The 19,650-nt window shown below is 39.2% G+C and overlaps 1 protein-coding gene across 2 annotated transcripts in view; it reads left to right on the plus strand.

Moving 5' to 3' along the window:
- Window positions 1-19,650, plus strand: part of LOC110951382 (1-phosphatidylinositol 4,5-bisphosphate phosphodiesterase beta-1) — a 187,684-nt gene that overhangs the window by 124,711 nt on the left and 43,323 nt on the right. For both annotated transcript variants that reach the window (XM_051960678.1, XM_051960677.1), the window contains exons 10-15: window positions 3,345-3,491; window positions 4,624-4,781; window positions 10,649-10,731; window positions 10,998-11,082; window positions 16,777-16,951; window positions 19,414-19,500. In XM_051960678.1, coding sequence (XP_051816638.1) covers window positions 3,345-3,491; window positions 4,624-4,781; window positions 10,649-10,731; window positions 10,998-11,082; window positions 16,777-16,951; window positions 19,414-19,500 — 735 coding nt within the window. The remainder of the gene's footprint in view (window positions 1-3,344; window positions 3,492-4,623; window positions 4,782-10,648; window positions 10,732-10,997; window positions 11,083-16,776; window positions 16,952-19,413; window positions 19,501-19,650) is intronic.

Consider the following 19,650-nt stretch of genomic DNA (forward strand, 5'->3'; position numbering starts at 1 on the left):
ATGTTTTAATATTATTATGAAGTTATTTAACCAGGACATATTCAGTTGTGAGAAAATGAACCATCTTTGTGGCATTTTGAGTAAATAAAGACCCATTCTGGCCACATATGAGGCTTAATTAATTTGCTGTAAAGGGACACAATGTGGGACCTTTTAAATCAGAACACTTCCATTCCATTTGACTTGAGTGCAGCGTCTTTGCAGTGTTTCGCTTCTTTCACCTTTAGAACACCACCTGTAGGGTGTGAGTCAGACCCCCCTATAATCCCAGCTATGTTAACACCGTTTCTCCCCGTTTGACCTACAAATGTCTTGAGAGCCGGTGAAACTCTGTCTCTGTTTGAGCCTCACAGAGGTTAGGCTTCATCCTGGCAGAAGGTCCTGGCAGTCAGCAGGGAGTAAGACGCTGAGTGTGACTGAGCTCAGATGTCACAGACAGCAGCCAGCGTTAATTAGTCCAGCAACTCTGCAGAGGGCGGCACCGCATTAATTAGCATAAAGTGGCCGGAGGGACCTGCTGCAGCCGTCAAGCTTGCATCGCTTAGCATATTTAGTGCGACGTCAAGTGAGTGTGTGTGTAGGTGGGAAGGATGAGGCGTTTTGGTTTAGAGCGCTCGCTTTTCAAAATTTAATCTACGCAGGTGTGATGGAAATGGAAATAATAATAATAATGCTGTGTAGATGGTTGGAGGTGTGCGGCTGCTTATTACTTATTTATTCAGTGTTATTTGCTTTCTCAGGCACGTTCACTGAGGACATGAGCTCAGCGATGACAGTGAAAAGGCAAAGCTTAACATGATTGACCCTGACAAACAATCAAAACAAGGAAACTTCAAGGGCGGTTCGAGTCTATCAGATCACTGTATCGCTTGTGATAGACGGGAGCACTGCTGGTTGAATCTACTGGAGCACGGCAATGTAGAAAAGCACTCAAATTTTAATCTACCTGCTGAACAAAGGAGCTTTTTTCAGCATGGATTTTTAATAATTAAGGCTCACACCTACAGTAAAATGTGAGAAATTAAAACACTAAGGCACAGGCTTTTAGGATTAGCCGTGAAAGCTTTCAGCAAACAATGAATTCCCGCTAAACACAGCCACTAATGCAGTCTCAAAGTGGCATTAATCAGTTCTTTTAAACATTTTCTGTAATTTAGCCAGTCTTACAGCTGCTTATTTGAATACACCTGCAGTACACATGCACAGACAAACACTTAAATATGCGCTTTTGCATTTCTTGCTAGACATTGCAAAAGGAGGAAGCAGTCTCAGAACCAGTTGCACATACGCTGCCATATGTCATGCATCACGCTCAGTATGCTCGAAGTTGTCAACAAATCCCACGAAAAGATCAAAACCAACAATATGTTCGTCCATCTGGCTATACTTTGACTTCCTTATCCTGTCTGTTGCAGCGCCCGTTTATTTCTACTGAAGATGAAGAATCTTGAGAATGCTGGGGACTAGTTCCAGCCGTGGATTAATACGTTTTTGGTTTAAAACTACACGGTCATCATAGTGAAGGAGCCTATCGACCTGAGCAGTGGTGTGGCTATTTAATGTGTATTTTAGTAGGTTTGGATGCCAATAGAACTCTGAGGCTGAAAAAAGGGTCTGAATTGTGCTTTGGAGACTTTAAAAAACCATATTCTGCTTTGTGGGTTTTATTTCTTCCCTTTGTTGTGTTGTTATGTTTGTATTTTGTCTGTCTTTGAATGTGGTAATAAGTCCTTTTAGCACTGCAGTACTAAAATATGGTGACCTTCAGTGATTTGTAATAATTTCAGTGGTCGTTTGTGATCTTAGTTTTCTGCAAATCTACCATCTCTTTAATTTGTAAATCAAAATTTCCTCCGCAATTTAGCTACTATATTTTGGAGAGGTTTTGTGATTTTATTTTTTTTGGGGGGGCAATTTTTTTTTCATTTTTACACCTCTTTCTTTCTTGAAAATCCCAGAGGTTGCATTGACAATTAGAAATCAAAGTTTGGAGCATTCTCGGGGGCAAATTAAGGAGTCTCCTGTAACTATACACCCTGGAGATTCATCCACAGAGAGCTCAAACTCATCAGGAGGACAAAATCTGGAAGAACGATGGCAGTCATTGTCATCTGCCTATTAACATCATATCCACACATAATGTCAGCTAATTCAAGTAAAACACACACTTCGTTTGTCTCATATGTGCGCAATGTGAAGGAGGTAATTTATAAATCACATGAGGTCCCCAAGGTGATATTAGTCTTGCGGGCATAAGGCTTTAGTCTGGCTGAGTGAGCTAATGGCTGAGAGTTGTCAGCTAACGCAGCTCGCCTGAGCCTTCAAAGCTGTATAGGCCAACATATGTGTTCACTGTCTCACCTGACATCACTCTTGTTTTGTGTTTGCACCTTAAACACCTCCACAGCACACATGACACACATCCATTCACCGCGCACAGTGTTTTTATTGCTGGTTTTTCATTGTTTTGTGCTGGTGTTAATACATTTAGTTTGATTTAAATTAATCTCGGGAGGGAGGTCTTGAAGAGAAAGAAGCAACAAATGCAGCATTTTAGAAATAAGCTAAGGGAGGTGCTACAGCCATGTACAGTATGAGGAAATATGTGTTTTTGAACATGAAAGCAGGTAAACATAATCTAGTAGACCCCAAAAAATGTTATTCTAAATCTATAAATGTGCACAATATGGGTTCTTCAAACAATTCTTAATGTCAGATCAAGTCATTGTTTGTACCAGTCTTTTTCATACACTAGAGAAAACTTTATTTAAATAAAATCTTTAATATTCTGGCAACTAGGACACAAAAATACTGTAACATAACAGAAAATAACCATCCAATAAAAATACAGTAATTTTCTACTTTTAAAATGCATTTTCAAGCCTTAATTTTATATCAGATCATGAGTATTTAATGGTAAAGCAAGGATATACATTATATTTATGAATTTTATTGTTACTTATTCTAAAAATGTTGACATTTGTTTACAATATTAAACTTGAATTAAACAGAAAAAGGGGAATATTTGTGAAATTATGATGAATTTGTACATGTGTTTTGTTTCAAAATATTTAAAATTGGAAAATTTAAAATAAAGGTTATTCACAGTTAGTTTTGGGTTAGTTTTCTTTAGACATGTAAGATAAGTGTGTTTTTTGTAATTTTATTGATACTTTTGTGTATTTGAAAAAAAATTCTCTAAAATTGAAAGGAAAATTCCATGAAATTACTATGAATTTCATTTTATTTGTATCTATTACAGTGTTGATTTAGAGTTTGAGTTCGTGTCTGGATTAAATTCAAGGTTGTCAAAGTTAATATTGTGACTGTTTATGTTCATGCAGGTCAGATCTCGGTGGAAGGCTTCGCCAGGTACCTGAACGGGGAAGAGAACAGCATCATCCCCCCTGAGAAGCTGGACCAGAGTGAAGACATGACCTTTCCCCTCTCCCACTACTTCATCAATTCCTCACACAACACATACCTCACAGGTACGCACAAAAAAACTACTTTACATGTGCAGTAAGTAGCTGTGTGCATCTCACACACTCAAGTGGATTTTAACTCCCGACTGATTGCACAGGCGCATCCTTTATCCTTCTGCAAATGAGCAGATCAGTCGTTCATTTAAAAGCACAATTACGGTCGCACAAGTGAATACACTCGGCTTCAAACCTCACACGGGTCGGTCAATCAAACGCGCCGGTGCACGTCAGCCTCCGTTTCCCACGTTGCCTCTCGAGAGTTTTATCCAATCAAGTCGTGCCATGAGACTCAATTCATTGATATTCATGATTTAAATATTTCTTTGGACTGGTAGTCACAGTAACTGCATGGCAGACACAATACAGGGGCCATTTTCTCTTCAGTGGATATTAGAATTCATCTATTCAAATCTATTCTGGGGGGAGCCGAGAGCATTGAATCTTTCGAGTGGATCAGATTTCTCCAGTGATGGGAAAAAATGGAATTTTTGTAATAGCCCCGGCCTCATAGCCTGCGAAATGAGAAAAACAAACAAGAGGTCCTTGATTTTCTCCTCACGAGCAGCATTTTTCTTCACACATTTTCACAGTGACAAATATTATGCTGGCAATGTAAAAGGCTTTTCTGTCCCTTTTACAACCTAATAACAAGAATCCGCATAAAATGACCTGGCGGTGCATGTCATTCATTCATGCTGATGCATTCATCCTATCGATCCCATGTAAATTAAAGCTGGGTTTCTTTCAGAGTACGACACGTGAACTCCTTTAGAAAAGAAAGTGTAAATGGATTCAATCAGAGTGTCAGTCAAAAGCAGAAAAAGGAGTGAAGCAGAAAGGAATAAAAGAAAATAAACGGTGTAAATTAATGATGCCACCTGAAGTGAGAACACAGATCTGCCTCTCACTTTGACACAGTTCCACTCTTGTGGCTTGAAAGCACTAATGTGAAGACATAATTGCTTCGCTAATGGTGACAAGGTGATGGGATTTGCCTTTTTTTTCAGATAATGACAATTGTATTGTTTTTACTTGAGCGACTAATGCAGTTAATGAGCTCCTGAGAAGTGGGAGGAAGTGCTTCTGTGGTGCTTTTTGGGGAATCAGTGCTGCAGTTACCTGAATTTGTTTTTTGCAGCCGGTCAGCTTGCAGGCAACTCTTCAGTGGAGATGTACAAGCAGGTCCTCCTGTCCGGGTGCCGCTGCATCGAACTGGACTGCTGGAAGGGTCGCACCACCGAAGAAGAGCCCGTCATCACTCATGGCTTCACCATGACAACTGAAATCTCCTTCAAGGTAACAGAAGGAGAGCTGGCCGGCGGCAGTGCAGGGGTGGGGGATTGGGGAGCCTGTAAAGATTCACTTTAATGTCTTTGTGTGTAGACACAGAGGGGAGGATTCGGGTCAGTATACCCTGCTGACAGTTGGTAGAAGCCACATTCTGTGCACATGATCCATCCCCAGCATCAAATAAAGTTGAATTGGGTTGAGCCAACAACCCAAATTCAACCAGTTAAAAAGAAAAAGTGCATCCGAAGACTCATCGCACAAATGCACTGTTTGAAATGCTTCCCTCTGAACCCAAAGGTGTTTTTGTTCCTGTCACATTTTCACCTACTTTGGTCTCATTTTTCACCTTTTTCACCTCTATAGAAGCAGCACAACAATGTCTACAACTAGGAATAACACAAACCATATGACACAGTTGGAATGCTATAAATCGTAAGCAGAAAACAACAAAACTTGATTATTTTTATTGTTTGTTTGTTTTTGGGAAATTAGGAAAAACCTGGGATCAACATGTCCAATATTTTCACAGAGGTTAACAATACTTAAAAAAGAATGGTGGGTCCACATGCTCTGTATATTTTGCTATTCATATTTTTATTTTTATCCACACTATCTGCTGCATGTGAACACTGCCTGCAGTGCAACAGAATTTTTGGGACTTTTGGTCATACCTGAGTCAGTCACAGCTTTACATTTGTATTGAGGAACACAAATTATATATATATATATATATATATATATATATTTTTTTTTTTACAGACTCTGGTGTGAAGGGTTTATTTTTGATAAATTTTGATATGAGGTATCTCGAAGAGACAGACAGCTAAACTTTGTCTGTCCCTAATGGGGACAGAAATTCTTCTTTGACAGGTTCCAACAATAAAAATACAACACATAAAAACACACTGACAACACAAGCTCACAAAGTCTAAAAGAAATGTTAAAAAGACATTTTGATTAAACATCGCAATTTTACGCTTACATTTGGTTAATTTTCTCAGTGGAAAAGCAGAACACATATTTTGATTAATGATTGTTGGATAGATGAAAGTCTGACTTTCTTTTTTTGTAGATTTTACAGTTTGAGTCTAATAAACAATGTTTTTGTTCAGATGTTAAATTTTCATTTCTAATAATGTGTTTGCTAAACATCATTTTCCCCCAGTTGCACACTTTTAGGTCGCATGTGAGTGCATTGTCAGCCACCTATAAAAACATCTGCTTATTCAAACATACACTTTTTCACCCATGTGCAAGGATTTAAGGCTGTACAGCAAATTTTGTAAGAAATACTGAACTGCTTCAATGTGTGTTTATTCAGTGCTGCCTTCCTGTTGTTGGTGGGTAGTTGTGTTTGCTGCTTTTACCTTAATATTCATCAGAAAGATTTCAGACTTGGCTGATCTGGAGACAGATGTGGTTAGTGGTGGTGACTAAACTGTTCTCTAATACAACAACAACCACTTCTTGGCAGCTAATTTGTTAGAAATACAACAGAGATGTGTATTCGTTTATACAAACAATCTCACATCATTTTAATAAAGGAGCAACACTAATTGGAAATGCAGCAGCGAACAGTCAGGATTTGTCTGAACCTCTTCGTACAACAGTTAACCTCAGCTGCTCCCTCTTGTTCGACTGTTTTTTGCAAACATTATGAAGGATCCGCTGGCAAAAAAAATGTAGGGAATGACTTGTTTGCAGATGTATTTTTAATGCTGAGCAAACACATTGTGTTTCCTGTAACTTAATTACGCTTGACAAGTATGACGAGAACAGTAAACATCAGCACAATAACAATCTCCACACTCACAGACTCGTGGACTTTGAGACGCTAATTTACAGTTTAGGTTTGTCTCACTGCCAAATTATCACCGGCATAAAGGGGTCTGATGGTGACTGTTCAATTCCCTTTCTGAGTGCACATTTCTGCAGACTTTTCTGAGTGACTAGCAAACAGTTTATTGCATTTTATATGTGGTTGCCCTGCCCCTGAAAACATGTACACAAACTGTATATATACAAACTGGATGATGTCACCATGCCATCACCCACTGGTTTGTGGACTATCATTATGAATCATCAAGTTTAAAATTTGGCCACCAACATCGTGTTCTTTAAAACCATATGTGAAAAGTGAAAAACAAGGTAGCACAGTCGTAAAACATTAACTGCTTTATCATTTATTGTCCTCTACATGGGACCATAATTTACAAAACGAACATCATGCTGTACTGACAAAGACCATGAACTAGCAAGGGAAACCTTAAACGTATTAGGAAAAGGTTTACTGAGGTAATAAACCGAATGAAAAGTAAGCTCATATTCTCATAGACTTCTATACAATGAGACTTCTCTTTGCAACCAGAGGAGTCACCCCCTGCTGGCTATTAGAGAGAATGCAGGTTGGCTTTACTTTCGATTTATCCCCCAATATTCAACAAAACAGCAGAACAGTGCAGCACAAGAAGTAGTTTAATCTGAATTTAAGCCTTTACTATTTAAATCCCAATCTATAACCAGAGGTATATCCATAAGTGACAGAAAAATAATTCAAAAAAATTTCGTAATCTGACGTCTTTCCTCTTTCTTTTCGCAACCAGAGGAGACACAGCTGGTTTAATGCATTTCCATGCTTGCTTCACTTTTATATACTAAACGTAGATGGTGCAGGGAACAATGCTACTCTAAATTTATCTGTAAATGACAACATCTGTCTGTTGGAGTTATCATATCTGCTTGTATTTTTACTCAAACACGCATTTATAGATGTTCATGGCTTTCCTGACATTTCCGTATGACATTTTATTGTAATGTCGTCTACAGGTATGAACCGATAAAGCAGCTGACAAACTTGTGGAGTCCAAATTAATTTTACTTTGTTGTGATGTGTTGTTTCCAAGCGACATGTGCTGTCATGATAGTGAGTTTCAGTCCTGTTTTTTGCACCATTTCAAGCCTTCATAAACTCAAACAGTACAGCTGTGATGTCAGCTGAGTCTCTGAGGGTTTAGTGTTTCGGCTTCAGCCTGGAGGTTGGGGTTAGGCCACTGTAGCTGTTATCAGGGAGATAACAGTTCACTGAATTACATGCCTGCCATGCCATTCTCCTCATGCTTAGATTGGCAATATGACTCATGCAAGGCAATACTGGACTGAACTGCTATTATTAAATTCAACATAGAGAAAAAAACAATTATTAGGTTTTGAATGCACATTACATGCATTCATCTACGTGCACTGATTTCATGGAAATCTTTTCTGTTCTAACTGCACTATCAGTACATAAAGCAGGGACTGAAACGCGCAGGCAGAGAAGCCGGCAAATATAGATAAAGATAAAAGTATGAGGAAAAGCAGAGCTGGAGGAGACGTGAGAAAAACCGAAAGTGGGGCACGCACGCAGCAGATGGCAAATCGTAAGGGACGGGGACGCACTGAATAGCCCTAAAGAGAGGCGCCGAGGGGCGATTAATTGAAGCCTCAGAAGATAAGAAGACAAAAAAATGCTTTTATTGGGGGAGGAGGGCATGGAAATGTAAGGGCAGAGTGGGTGTCAGGAGAAAAGAAGAAAGAGATGGGCGAATTGATTGATGGAGGAAATTTAGATCTAATGAAAGTAACAGAAGAAGAAGAAGGAGCCTAATGGAATTAGTGTGAGAGTGAAATTCAAAAAGAGAAGAGTTGTGAAAGAGAGCTACAGATGGAGAGGGTTGAGTTACACACAAAGATTTTTATTGGAGGAGATGGAGCAAATGGAAATGAAGGCATTAGCTGAGCTGACACTGTTGTTAATGATTCTGTAACTGAGTCAATCAGCGGCTTAGAAATCTGATATCAGATGTTGAACCGTCTTCACCAGAGCCGAGCAGCGACGCCATCCCATCGCTCAGCTCTCATTTCCGTAAACAGACGCACACTCAAACTTGTGGAATGACTGAGAAAAAAGCTTTTTCTCTGACAGATATTACGAGATTTTCTTCCACATTGTTGATAATTATGTTGACTCCCTGCACAGATGATGTAAGCACACAAGGAAATAGGATAATACAATTCAGTAAGAAAACATGACTAAGATGCAATGATTGATGCTATTAGAGATGTCACAGTCACACAAATGTGTAAGTTGACGCCAATACCGCTAAAATTCCACAATTACAAATACAAAACAAAAAATTAACCAATCTATTTTGATTTTTTATTTGGTTTTAGTCCAAGTATTAAAAAAAAGACAACACTGATATTGAAAACAATATTGTGTCAGATAATAAAAAGTTCTTTATGGTGGCTTACTGCAATACCCAGCTGCCTGATATGAGAAAAATGGATGCAAATAATAATTGAGTTAGTTGGAATAAATGTCAACTGTGAGTTAGCCTTCAAGTATTTACAACAGCCAATGCTGCATTATCAAACTCACTCATCCACTTTCATCGTGAGGACTTTTGATCTGAGTTTTTGTTTTGTTTTCTGAGCCTCTGACAAGTTTCACATTATGAGTTGTTGCTGCGTTTGTGTGGATCTTTGTTACGACAAATGTGGCTGTCACAGTTCACCAAAGTGCCATTCCAGGCTGTGAAGAATGAGGAAACATGTTGGTGATACAAAATAACAGCTGGAACACTTTCAGCTTCAGGTCTGTGTACAGATCCGGATGTTTCTTTGATTTGCTCACATCAGTTTATGTTTTGTGGTGAAGTCTTTTCTCTCTTTGTCCTAAATATGACAACACCAGTAGTAGATGTGTATTTAGTCATCCAATCAAACACATGAGTTTTGAGGTGTTCTTTTCACACTTGTTGCAGGACTTGTTGCTTCTCCTACAGTTGTTGATGCTACTCTGTGGAAATCAACAGCTGTACTTTCTGTATCTTGCAGAAAATTAGTACTGTCACGTTTCAGAATTTTGGTATCGACTTCAGACCAAAATATCGGTTCTGGTGATATATCCAGTTGACAGCGGTTAGATGTATACAATATACAGTGTCCAAGTGTCTTTGATAACTGGGGTTTTCATTATTTTAGATTTCTGAAATCAGGATAAAAGAAATTACATTTGTTCCTCACCAGGGAAGTTTACATGTTACAGCAGCTCAATGGAAGCAAGAGAAGAATTACAAAAGCACAATGAAGCTAAAAATAAAGATATAATAAAGACTAAGTGCAGTTTTAAATGTGCACATGTGGCATGAGATATATATAAACAGGATATGCTGGTTAAATACGCAAACACAAAAACAGGATACTTCAAAAACCCACTCTTAGCTGGGATACTGCAATCCATCTTTGGGCTGTCCTAATCTCAAGTTTTCACTTAGTTCCCACTAGTTTTGCTGATACTAGAATGATGCTGTAATACCATACTTGACTTCTGAGGTGTGTTTTTTCCCCCAAAAGTCTCGGCAGATCCGTTGCTGCACCTGTATTTGCCAACTCACATGAAAAATTGCAGCCTCTACAAGGACACCTGTGACAGCTGCAGTGCTCGCAGTAACTTTGGCATCTTACAAAACAAGTATCATCAAATTTTCTAAGTTTCGGTATCTACTTGGCACTGAAGCATCAGCTCTTGTGACATCTCCAGTGGTTATTTCCTTCCCCTGCACTTCTTCATTTCAACAGATTTGTCAGTTTCTTTGACTGGGGCTCTCAGGAATTTTAGGAATGGCAGGGAGTCATAACATTGAAGATAGATATGGAACCCGTCTGGTATTCAAAAGGGTTCTGTGTGACTCTACTGCATAAACCAAATTAGTGTCTAATGTCTTTTATATTGTCTTGATAATAATATAAATATTCTGCCAAATGTGTGTTTATTCGATGTGAATTGTGGTTGTCATATTCAGTGTTTTCTGTCTTTGTTTGGTCATCAGGAAGTGATCGAGGCTATCGCAGAGTGTGCCTTCAAGACGTCACCTTTCCCTATCATTCTGTCTTTTGAGAACCACGTAGACTCGTAAGTCTGCACATTGTTTTAACTCAGAGCCTTTGATTGCCGTTGACCTGATTGATGAGCTCTTTTCCTTCAGTGAGCCTGTCAACACCACTAATCAGCCAGTTTTTTTTTTTTAAATCAACATCTAGAGAGCAGGAGAGAAGATTCTGATTAGTTGTTTTGTCCTCAATGGCTCTAAAGGGATACTGAGGGGCAACATGCGTACAAAGAATATTGATATGTAGTAGAGAATTCCTGATTGTGTGTCTGTGTGTTGTGACTCTCAGACCGAAGCAGCAGGCTAAGATGGCAGAGTACTGCCGGTCAATATTTGGAGACGCATTACTGACAGAACCTCTGGAGAAATATCAGGTGAGTACAGACGAGCGATGCATGTGTTCACGCTCACATTCACTCTCGCACGCTTTCTGTCTGTTTCTATGGATGACATGGGCGGCCGTGAAGGACTCCGAGGATGTTAACCTCCAGCTGAGTGCACTAAAGAAGTGTCCTTGAACACTGCTGTCCGTTAAGACCTACACTTATCAGCCACAACAGCAGAATCACTGATAGGTCAAGTGTGTAGTGGTGTTTATTGTGTTACAATTCAATGTTCCACTCAAACAGCAGCAAGATGAGGCAGTTCCTCAAATGCCCACTTGAGGCTGCCTCTACAAGTGAATCAGTCCCCACAGACTTCCATGTTAAAATGTCCAACTTTACAACAAAAATAAACATGTTTGCAACCTGGCACAGAAAACAGTTTTTGTCTCTATAGCTTATCTTCCTCTTTATGACACTTATACTGCAGGTGTATCTGATAATAAGTCGCCCATTTAAAATGTATTAAGGCTTAAAGTTATGTATAATTCAATGGTAGGCACTTATACATAACACTTTTCAACCTTAGTGGTGCTCAAAATGTTTCTTGTTCATTCATTCACATACAAATTCTGACCCCAAATGCAATAGAGCTGCAACTTCCTTCACAGCCTCCCTAATTTTAATGTTGTGGCTGATTGGTTTACATTAAAGAGGCAAAAAGCCGCCACAGCTTATTGCACATTTACACATGTATGTGCAGACAGGATGGCAAATTAAAGTAAAACCCGACATGAAATGTCTTAGTAAGCTCTTGGACCACCACCGGAACAGCTTCAGTACTCTTTGAACACTATTTTTCTGAAAGACAGTCCCTCATTTGGTGTTTGGATGAACATTTTGATCTAAAATCTCCCATAGATAGTTAATTGTGTTGGTAACTGTAAAAGCTTTGACATATGATTTACATCCATTTTAATGAAACCACAAAGTGACCCCTCGTGTCCTATCAGTGTTTGTCTAACAATGTCATCGTTGAAGAGACTGTTTTCATCAGGATAGAAGGGTTTCATCACAGGCAAGTATGATGCAGACACAGAACCCCCACAGCATCACAGGACACCAGACTCCGTCACTGTAGGAGTCAATGTTTCAGGTTGTTCCTTTAATTTGTCACCTCTCTATTTGTTAGTTCATTTATTTGAATTCACCACTTTTTTCCCCCTCTCTCCGTCTCTTTTTTCTCATATACAGCAACATATCGACTTGCCCTTTAGCACTTGGCAAAACACGTTGTCGCTCTGTTCCCTCTGCCTCACAGAAACACATACCTGTTACTATTTTCTAGCCAACTTGTAATGACTCATCCCACCATCATTCTTATTCCTCTGCATCACCTCCACGTTATCGCGGCAGAGACTGCGAACGACAGCCGTTTAAGATTAAATGGAAGTGTTTTACGCCGTAATCTAAACGTGGCTTTTCCTTGGCAGCCCTTTATCTGCCTTTCCTCTGTTGCCATGGCTACCAGTCAAAAGCTTGCATTGTCCCTTTGTGGCCAAACTCTCTGTTTTTCTCCCCCCAAAGGCGTCTTTGTGAGTAATGACGCAGGTACTTACGTGAGACAAATGTAGACACTTGTCGCACAAACTCCTGACAGTGTCTGGTAGTGTGTAAACACGCTTCATGGACGATCCTGCACATGTATGCTGCTTTAATGTCCCACTTATACCACCTCGCGTTATTCACGGGGGACATCGTCGTCCGCTTTGGTGGAACACTGAAGTTCCCAGCAGTCAGATGCAGCATTATCTCACATATGCAGGGAGCTCCTCCAGCACTGCTGCCTGCCAAAGACACAGCCCTCTGAGAATTACAGCCTTCTGACTGGATTTGACATTGAAGTATTATCAGGGAGAAGCCTTTTGAATGGAGTGGCATAGGGAAGGAGATGTGAGGAGACAGTCACCGTCAGAGAACTTAGAGACAGACGGAAAGAGAAAGTGCCGTTGAGGAATGAGATTTCTACCACTGAGCATGTAATAACTGGGAAAGGTGAGCGCAATGACAACCACTCCCCTCTGGCACTCAGACAGCTGTGTATACAGCGTATCGAATGGGATATCAGCTCCAGAAGTCCATAGGGGGCACAGGCAGATAGGGTAATATAGCTAGATTGGCTCCAGCTCAGAGTAAAGAGGATTAGAGTTTTCTTCTCCATCTTCTCCTCCTACATCTCCACCTTACCAAACTGTGAACATGAAAGACTGGTTATGTGTGTTTTTATGTTGTTTTTAACAATTAAACAAAGAAATTTGGCTCATTCCCAAAAAAATGTACTGAATTTACTTGAAAATTTGATTTGCAGTGCAAGTTGACAGGATTGGTTTCTTAAGTTTGTTACATATGCTGCTCATGATGCATCTTCTAACTTATATTAATAAATATATAAACTCCTCCTCGACATGGTAAAAATCTGGACTTGCATCCAAAGGTGCTGTTAAGTTTGTTATACGATGCAAACATACACAATACATAATATTAGAGGCTGTAAAATATATAGAATTTGTGAAACAGTAACATGAACAAAAGACAATGGTGATGTTTTTTGAATTATTTTTACCAACTGAAAAGAGAAATGTGGCTTATTCCAATAAAAAATACCTGAAATTTCATAAAAATGTAATGCAAGTTGGCGTAGTTTGTTTCTTAAATTCATGACAAAACCCTTGAATCTATGTTTTTAAAACAGTTTCATAGTAGAAATGCTCAGCTGTGTTTTCCTCATGATACAAAAACGCCTTATGATCATGTTAACCAGGTAAACAACTGTATTTTCGCCTTTTAGTTTGTTGTAAAATGCAAACACACAATGTAGGTAATGATTAAAGCTGTTGAATAAATGTAGTTTATGAAACATCACAACATTTATATCTAAAATGTAGTGAAGTAGAAATATGAAGCAGCAGAAATAGAAATACCCAAGTGAAATTCCTTTAAAACTGGATTTGTCACACAAGTTGACAGGAATGGTGTCTTCAGTTCATTACATATGAAACCCTTGCTCTCCAAATCTGTGTTTTTAAGAAAGTCTCAGGGTGGATTTGCTCAGTCATGACTAATTATTTTGCTCGTGAAATGTCTATTAATCTTTAAAAAAAAAAGAACAAAAAAATCGATTAAAATGTTAACGAGGTAAGATCTAGTTCATCACCAAAGAGAGTCTTTTAGTTTGTTGCAAACATACAATATACATAACAATTAAAGCTATTAAATACATGTGTTTTATTCAACATCAACATGAACAGAAGAATCTGGTGATGTTTTTTTGAATAGTTTCTCCCAGTTAAGCAGAAAACATTTGACTCACTCCAAAAAATGAGCAGAAATTGCTTGAAAATTTAATTCCAGCAGATTTTCTTCTTGCTATGTCTCGTCACTTTATTATGAGGAAGGATTTATTGCCAAAACATTTTCACAACAACTGCTGAAATTATCGGAAATATTTTGAGTAATAAAAAAAGGTTTTTATCGCAGTTTGTTTTGGTTTTAAGCTGCAGATTCACCAGAACTGACGAGGGCAGAGATATTCAGATAACCTGGACTCGAGTGGTGCTGAAGACTGACTGACGGCTATATTTCACAAATTCAACCTTTAATCACAGTCGCTGCTCCTGCCAGCGATGAAGCATCTCTCCTGGTCTTTATTCATTTTTCAGTTACACAAATAAGAAAATTAGCAGCCACAGAACAGGCAATACTTCCTAAAGGGAAGGTCTGTCCTTTGTTTTCTAAAATAAGTTCAATTTCTTGCACAATTTTGAGAAGTTTGATCAAGGAAACAATGTAATTAATGATATCTCCATGCAAAAATACAAATTAAAAGAAAAATATTGAAAATAGTCAGAGGTATCATTTAGAAAAAGGGCTTTAAACATCAAAAATGAAATGACCCATTTTTGCAGATAATCATAATAGCCAATGTATTAATGTGTAGCATTGTGCTGCTGGAGCTGGAGCTAATTTTAACTAATTTACATGCTGGTATTTCACTGTTTAATAATGCATTTCAAGAGGATTTTATGTACCATTAAAGTCTTTTTCACTTATTGATTTAGCCCCTATAGAATCACCTCTGTGTATCAAAGTTACCTTAAACGCTGCACTGTGATTTGAAGGTGGAAATTCTCAGCTGTAGTGCAGACTGCTAATTTTATTTATGATTTGTCTTCTAACTTATTATATTATAATATAAGCACCATATGAATCTGTTAACATTGTTTATGAAACATGGCATTGTTTGCTTCTGAAATGTAGTGGAGTAGAAGCATGAAGTAGCACAAATGGGAAAATAAAGGCTTTAAAATTAAAGGAAATATCAGCAGAAATGAGCACTGTCAGGCAGATAAGCATACATAAACATAAATATGACATGTTTTACTTGTTCTTCTGAATTTATACATGTAAAAAGCATCAGTTTTTGTTTCTGCAGCTGCCAGTTGGCGATCACACTGTGAGGAGGCATAATAATATGTTAATTCCACTGCAAGAGGCCTGATGTTCTCTGCAACTAGGTGGAAATAAACATGTGCATGCATCAGCAATTGGCCAGAATGACAAAAATGCAGTGTTTGCATCCACACATAAAAAACACATGAAAGAAAATGCAGCTACATTCAACTACTGGTCATATATCAGGGCTTAAAGTGATAAGAGCAACCAAATAGACTTATTTATTTGCTTTTTAGGACTGTTTTTGCCTTTATGGGGGGATTTTGATGCAGTTTTCCCCCTCCTTATTAACTTTCTTTCAACTGAATCCATCCAAGTCATGTGCGGTTTTATTAAGAATGTTTTATTTGCTGCATTTAAGTGTGAAATCCTGCGTTGCATTCAAGTGAAACTGCTTGACTGTTTATCACCTTCCAACAACAGCAGCGTAGCAGAAATTGCAGTTGGGAACATCCTGGAAAACCTTGGCTCAAGCTGCTGCACGAATCACAGTTTTCTTGCTCTTGAGAGAATTCAAGTAGAATTCAAGTGAAAGTTAGAGATGTTTAAAAGGAGGTTGCTTATAGCTGATATAAGCTGTAAACAGCGAGTGTGTGTGTGTTTGTGTTTGTTCATCATCGCTGCCGACTTTCCTCGATGATAAATTATTAATATCCCTAAACACTGTGATCCAAAAGCAGTGTACCCCATAAATAAATCAGAGATCTACTTCTGGCCGGCTCCCTCGAGAGGTTGAGTGTTTGTGTTTAACACTCGGTTTCCCCCAGGAAGCCGAATTAGGTGTTGAAAGTGTAAACTTCTGAGCTGTTATATCAACAGAGTTTGTGGTGATCGGTGCGTGGTGTTCATTCCCGTGGTCGCTAACTAGCTTTTTGCTCAGCAGATTCTTCCTGCGTGAGTTTTGAGCAGAATAATGACCATGAATTAACATTTGAAGAGACACACTCCAGTAAACATCTTCCTCAACTGTAATGAGCTCATTTGTCAAATCTGGTGTAAATTGTAGCACTCTGCAGTCATGCATAAACATTTTAGAACTTGACAATTCATTCATTATGTGCTTTTTCTGTTTTTTTAATCAATTTTTAGATTTAGTGTCAGAAAAATCTGTAATAATGCAACAGATCCAACATTAAAATTCTACAGAAAGTCTTTCATAATTCAGTCTTTTCTGTGTTTACATTTCTTTTCTATGATTTAATGACCTTTTCTGCTTCCTGCTCCTCCTTCCAGCTGGAGTCAGGCGTGCCGCTGCCAAGCCCGATGGAGCTGATGGGGAAGATCCTGGTGAAGAACAAAAAGAAACACCACAAGACGGACGGGAGCACCAAGAAGAAGCTGAGCGAGCAGGTTTCCAATACCTACAGCGACTCTTCCAGCGTGTGTGAGCCGTCCTCGCCGAGCGCAGGTACGACTCTCCCAACGCCGCCCACGTTTCGGCCGACAGTGCCGTCCAATCACACCGAGGGGCTGCTGAGTTATGAAGTGTCGGATGTAAAAATGCAGCCTAACCGTCTGCAGTGTGGGCCGAGACCTCAGCGCCGCTCAGGAGCTGAATCACTTGAGCGAATCACTGCGATTGTTTATCATTCATCATTTTCATGGCCCTCTCCATCAGCTGAGGGTATTATTGGCTGTTGCATACAGCCTCTGTCAGACTCCTCGTCACTGGGGCACCTTAAACGTTGGCCAGCTTTACTCTTTATTGTGTGCATGCAGCAGAGTGTAGCTGTCTAATATGAATTTAGGGTTTTTTATATTTTCACAGCTGTTCCATCATTTCATTCGTTCATAGCTGCAGTAAAGTTGTCTGCACTTCCTTTGTGTGCTTTAGTGTTTGTGTGCATGCATGCTTCAGTGTTTTCTTGCCTTCATTTGTGTTTGTTTGTTCAGTGCATCATTCAGTTACGATAGACTGTGCAATCCATCACCGTTTACCTTCATTTCAGCGCTGAGCCTCAGTGTTGCTCTGACACACACTGCCCCCTGGTGTAAGAACACAAGCAGCACAAGCAAAGATTCCCTTTTAAATTGGTCTGCACATGGAATTTGAGATTTTTAGCCTAAGTTGTGGCATTTTGAGACAAACACGGATCGAGGAAGGAGGACAACAAGCATAGATTTGGTTTCTTGTGTGGATTTTGACTAACAAAGACTAAGAAGATGCTGTTCAGTTGGGCCGAGTCAAGATCCCATTGGCCAGAGAGAAAATAATTATCTCTTCACAAATTTATTCTTTTAAAACTTTTCACTTTTTCTTATAGCCCTTCTGTAAAAACATATAAAAAGCTACTATTTACTGCATCTTAGACAGACTGGCGACCTGTCCAGGGTGTCCGCTGCCTTCATCCGAGTCAGCTGAGATAGACTCCAGCACCCCCCACGACCCTAATGAGGATAAAGCGGTCTATAGAGAATGGATGGCTGGATGGATTTATTGCATGTATCGATCGCTTTTTTTAATTTGGTGGCACTCAGAGCCAGTCATAGAGTTTATGCTGTGCAATAACTATAGACATTATGTGCAGTATTCTATACACTTCCTGCTGAATTCTTATTACTCATCTTATTACATGTATTGAATGTGTTTGTGAAAGAGTGGGTGTATGTATGTGTAGCAAATCTCATTGTACTGATTCAGTATTTCCCACTCTCACATTCACTCACCAGTGGTGGCAAAGCATCCATGCAAGAGAGCAACTGTCTTCCATCCACACTGGGAGCAACTTCAGGCTTTAGTGCCTTCTCCAGAGGACACTTGTAGAGTGGTTGGTGATTGAACTGCCAAAATTCTAATTAGTGGGCAAACCTTCTTAACCACCTGAGCCGCAGAATGAGATGTCAAGAGTTTTGATATGCAAATGGATTCAGAGTGAATTAAGAGTTTCTGCCATTTTATGACAGAAATTTAATGACTTTTGCCTTATTTTCTTGATAATCTGTTCTGTGTTGGTTTATTTCTAGGACCAAATAACAAAAATCTTCAACTGAAATTGTACCCGCTCTTGAAAGAAAAAAAAAAGCCTTTCAACTGATAAACTAAATCAAGTACAGTTCACTCACCCGCTGGCCTTATTGGCATATTTAGCAACATATTTTACCCTACCTAGTCACTTGGTGGGACTTTCAAGTTGGCTGCACCGATATGATGTGAGAAAATGCTGTGTTTAAATGTGCACTGACAGAGTTGTCCATTTTAAAAAAAAATGTTCTTTTGCCATTTGTTGAATTGTTTTCTGAACCATCAGAAGTCTGGTGCTGAAGGAACATCTCCAAATTAAATAAATGAATCCTAAAACGTAACAAAAAGTCGGTATTTGCAACATATTGAACCAACTGAACCTGGTTATTTCAAACTGAAATGATAAGTATAGACTCAGAGCAGATCAGCTGCACATGTTCATATGATTTCTGAAAATACAACCGTTTTAAATGGTGATTCAGCACAAGAGCTATTCAGAAATATAACGCAGACAAGGTAGCTGCTGTTTTTAGATGATCTGGCATGTTGGTTGTTGAGCTGTAACATGTTTAAAATTGACTTTTGGCGTCCAATTTATCCACAGCAACAACTTATTTCACATGGTGACTCAAAATAAATGTCTTTAGACGTCGGATAAGGTTAAAAAATAGCAAAAAACACCCATGGTGTTCACGAGTTCCTCTGGCTGCCAAACATGATGGATTAATCCTGGGCAGGTGGAGATGTAGTGCTTTTCTCCTCATTAAAAAAAACACCTGGCTGTCTGGCCGATGAGAATTTGGTCAATTGAGAGCATATCGACTAAATAATCAATCAGAGAGAAATTTTAATGAGTGAGTCAACCTGTTAATGTGAAAAGAATATTAAAAAGTTTTTCCTCCTTGCAGGTTCAACCAGAGAGGAGATGGCGGATTCCTCCCAGCCCTCGGAGGGAGCCGAGCTCAGCCTGAGACCACAGGGCAGAAAGTCCATCGGTGAGTTATACAAACTACACGACCGTAGACTGGAATGTTTAGCGGAGCCCTCATTAGGCCGCCGCAGAAGCTATAGGTCAGTTTGACCATTACACCGGTAAAATTAATTTCCTCTGTCGGCGTGACCTCGGACTCGGTGGGAAATCTTTA

Source organism: Acanthochromis polyacanthus, chromosome 16 (assembly GCF_021347895.1).
Source record: "Acanthochromis polyacanthus isolate Apoly-LR-REF ecotype Palm Island chromosome 16, KAUST_Apoly_ChrSc, whole genome shotgun sequence".
NCBI classification, from domain to species: Eukaryota; Metazoa; Chordata; class Actinopteri; family Pomacentridae; genus Acanthochromis; species Acanthochromis polyacanthus.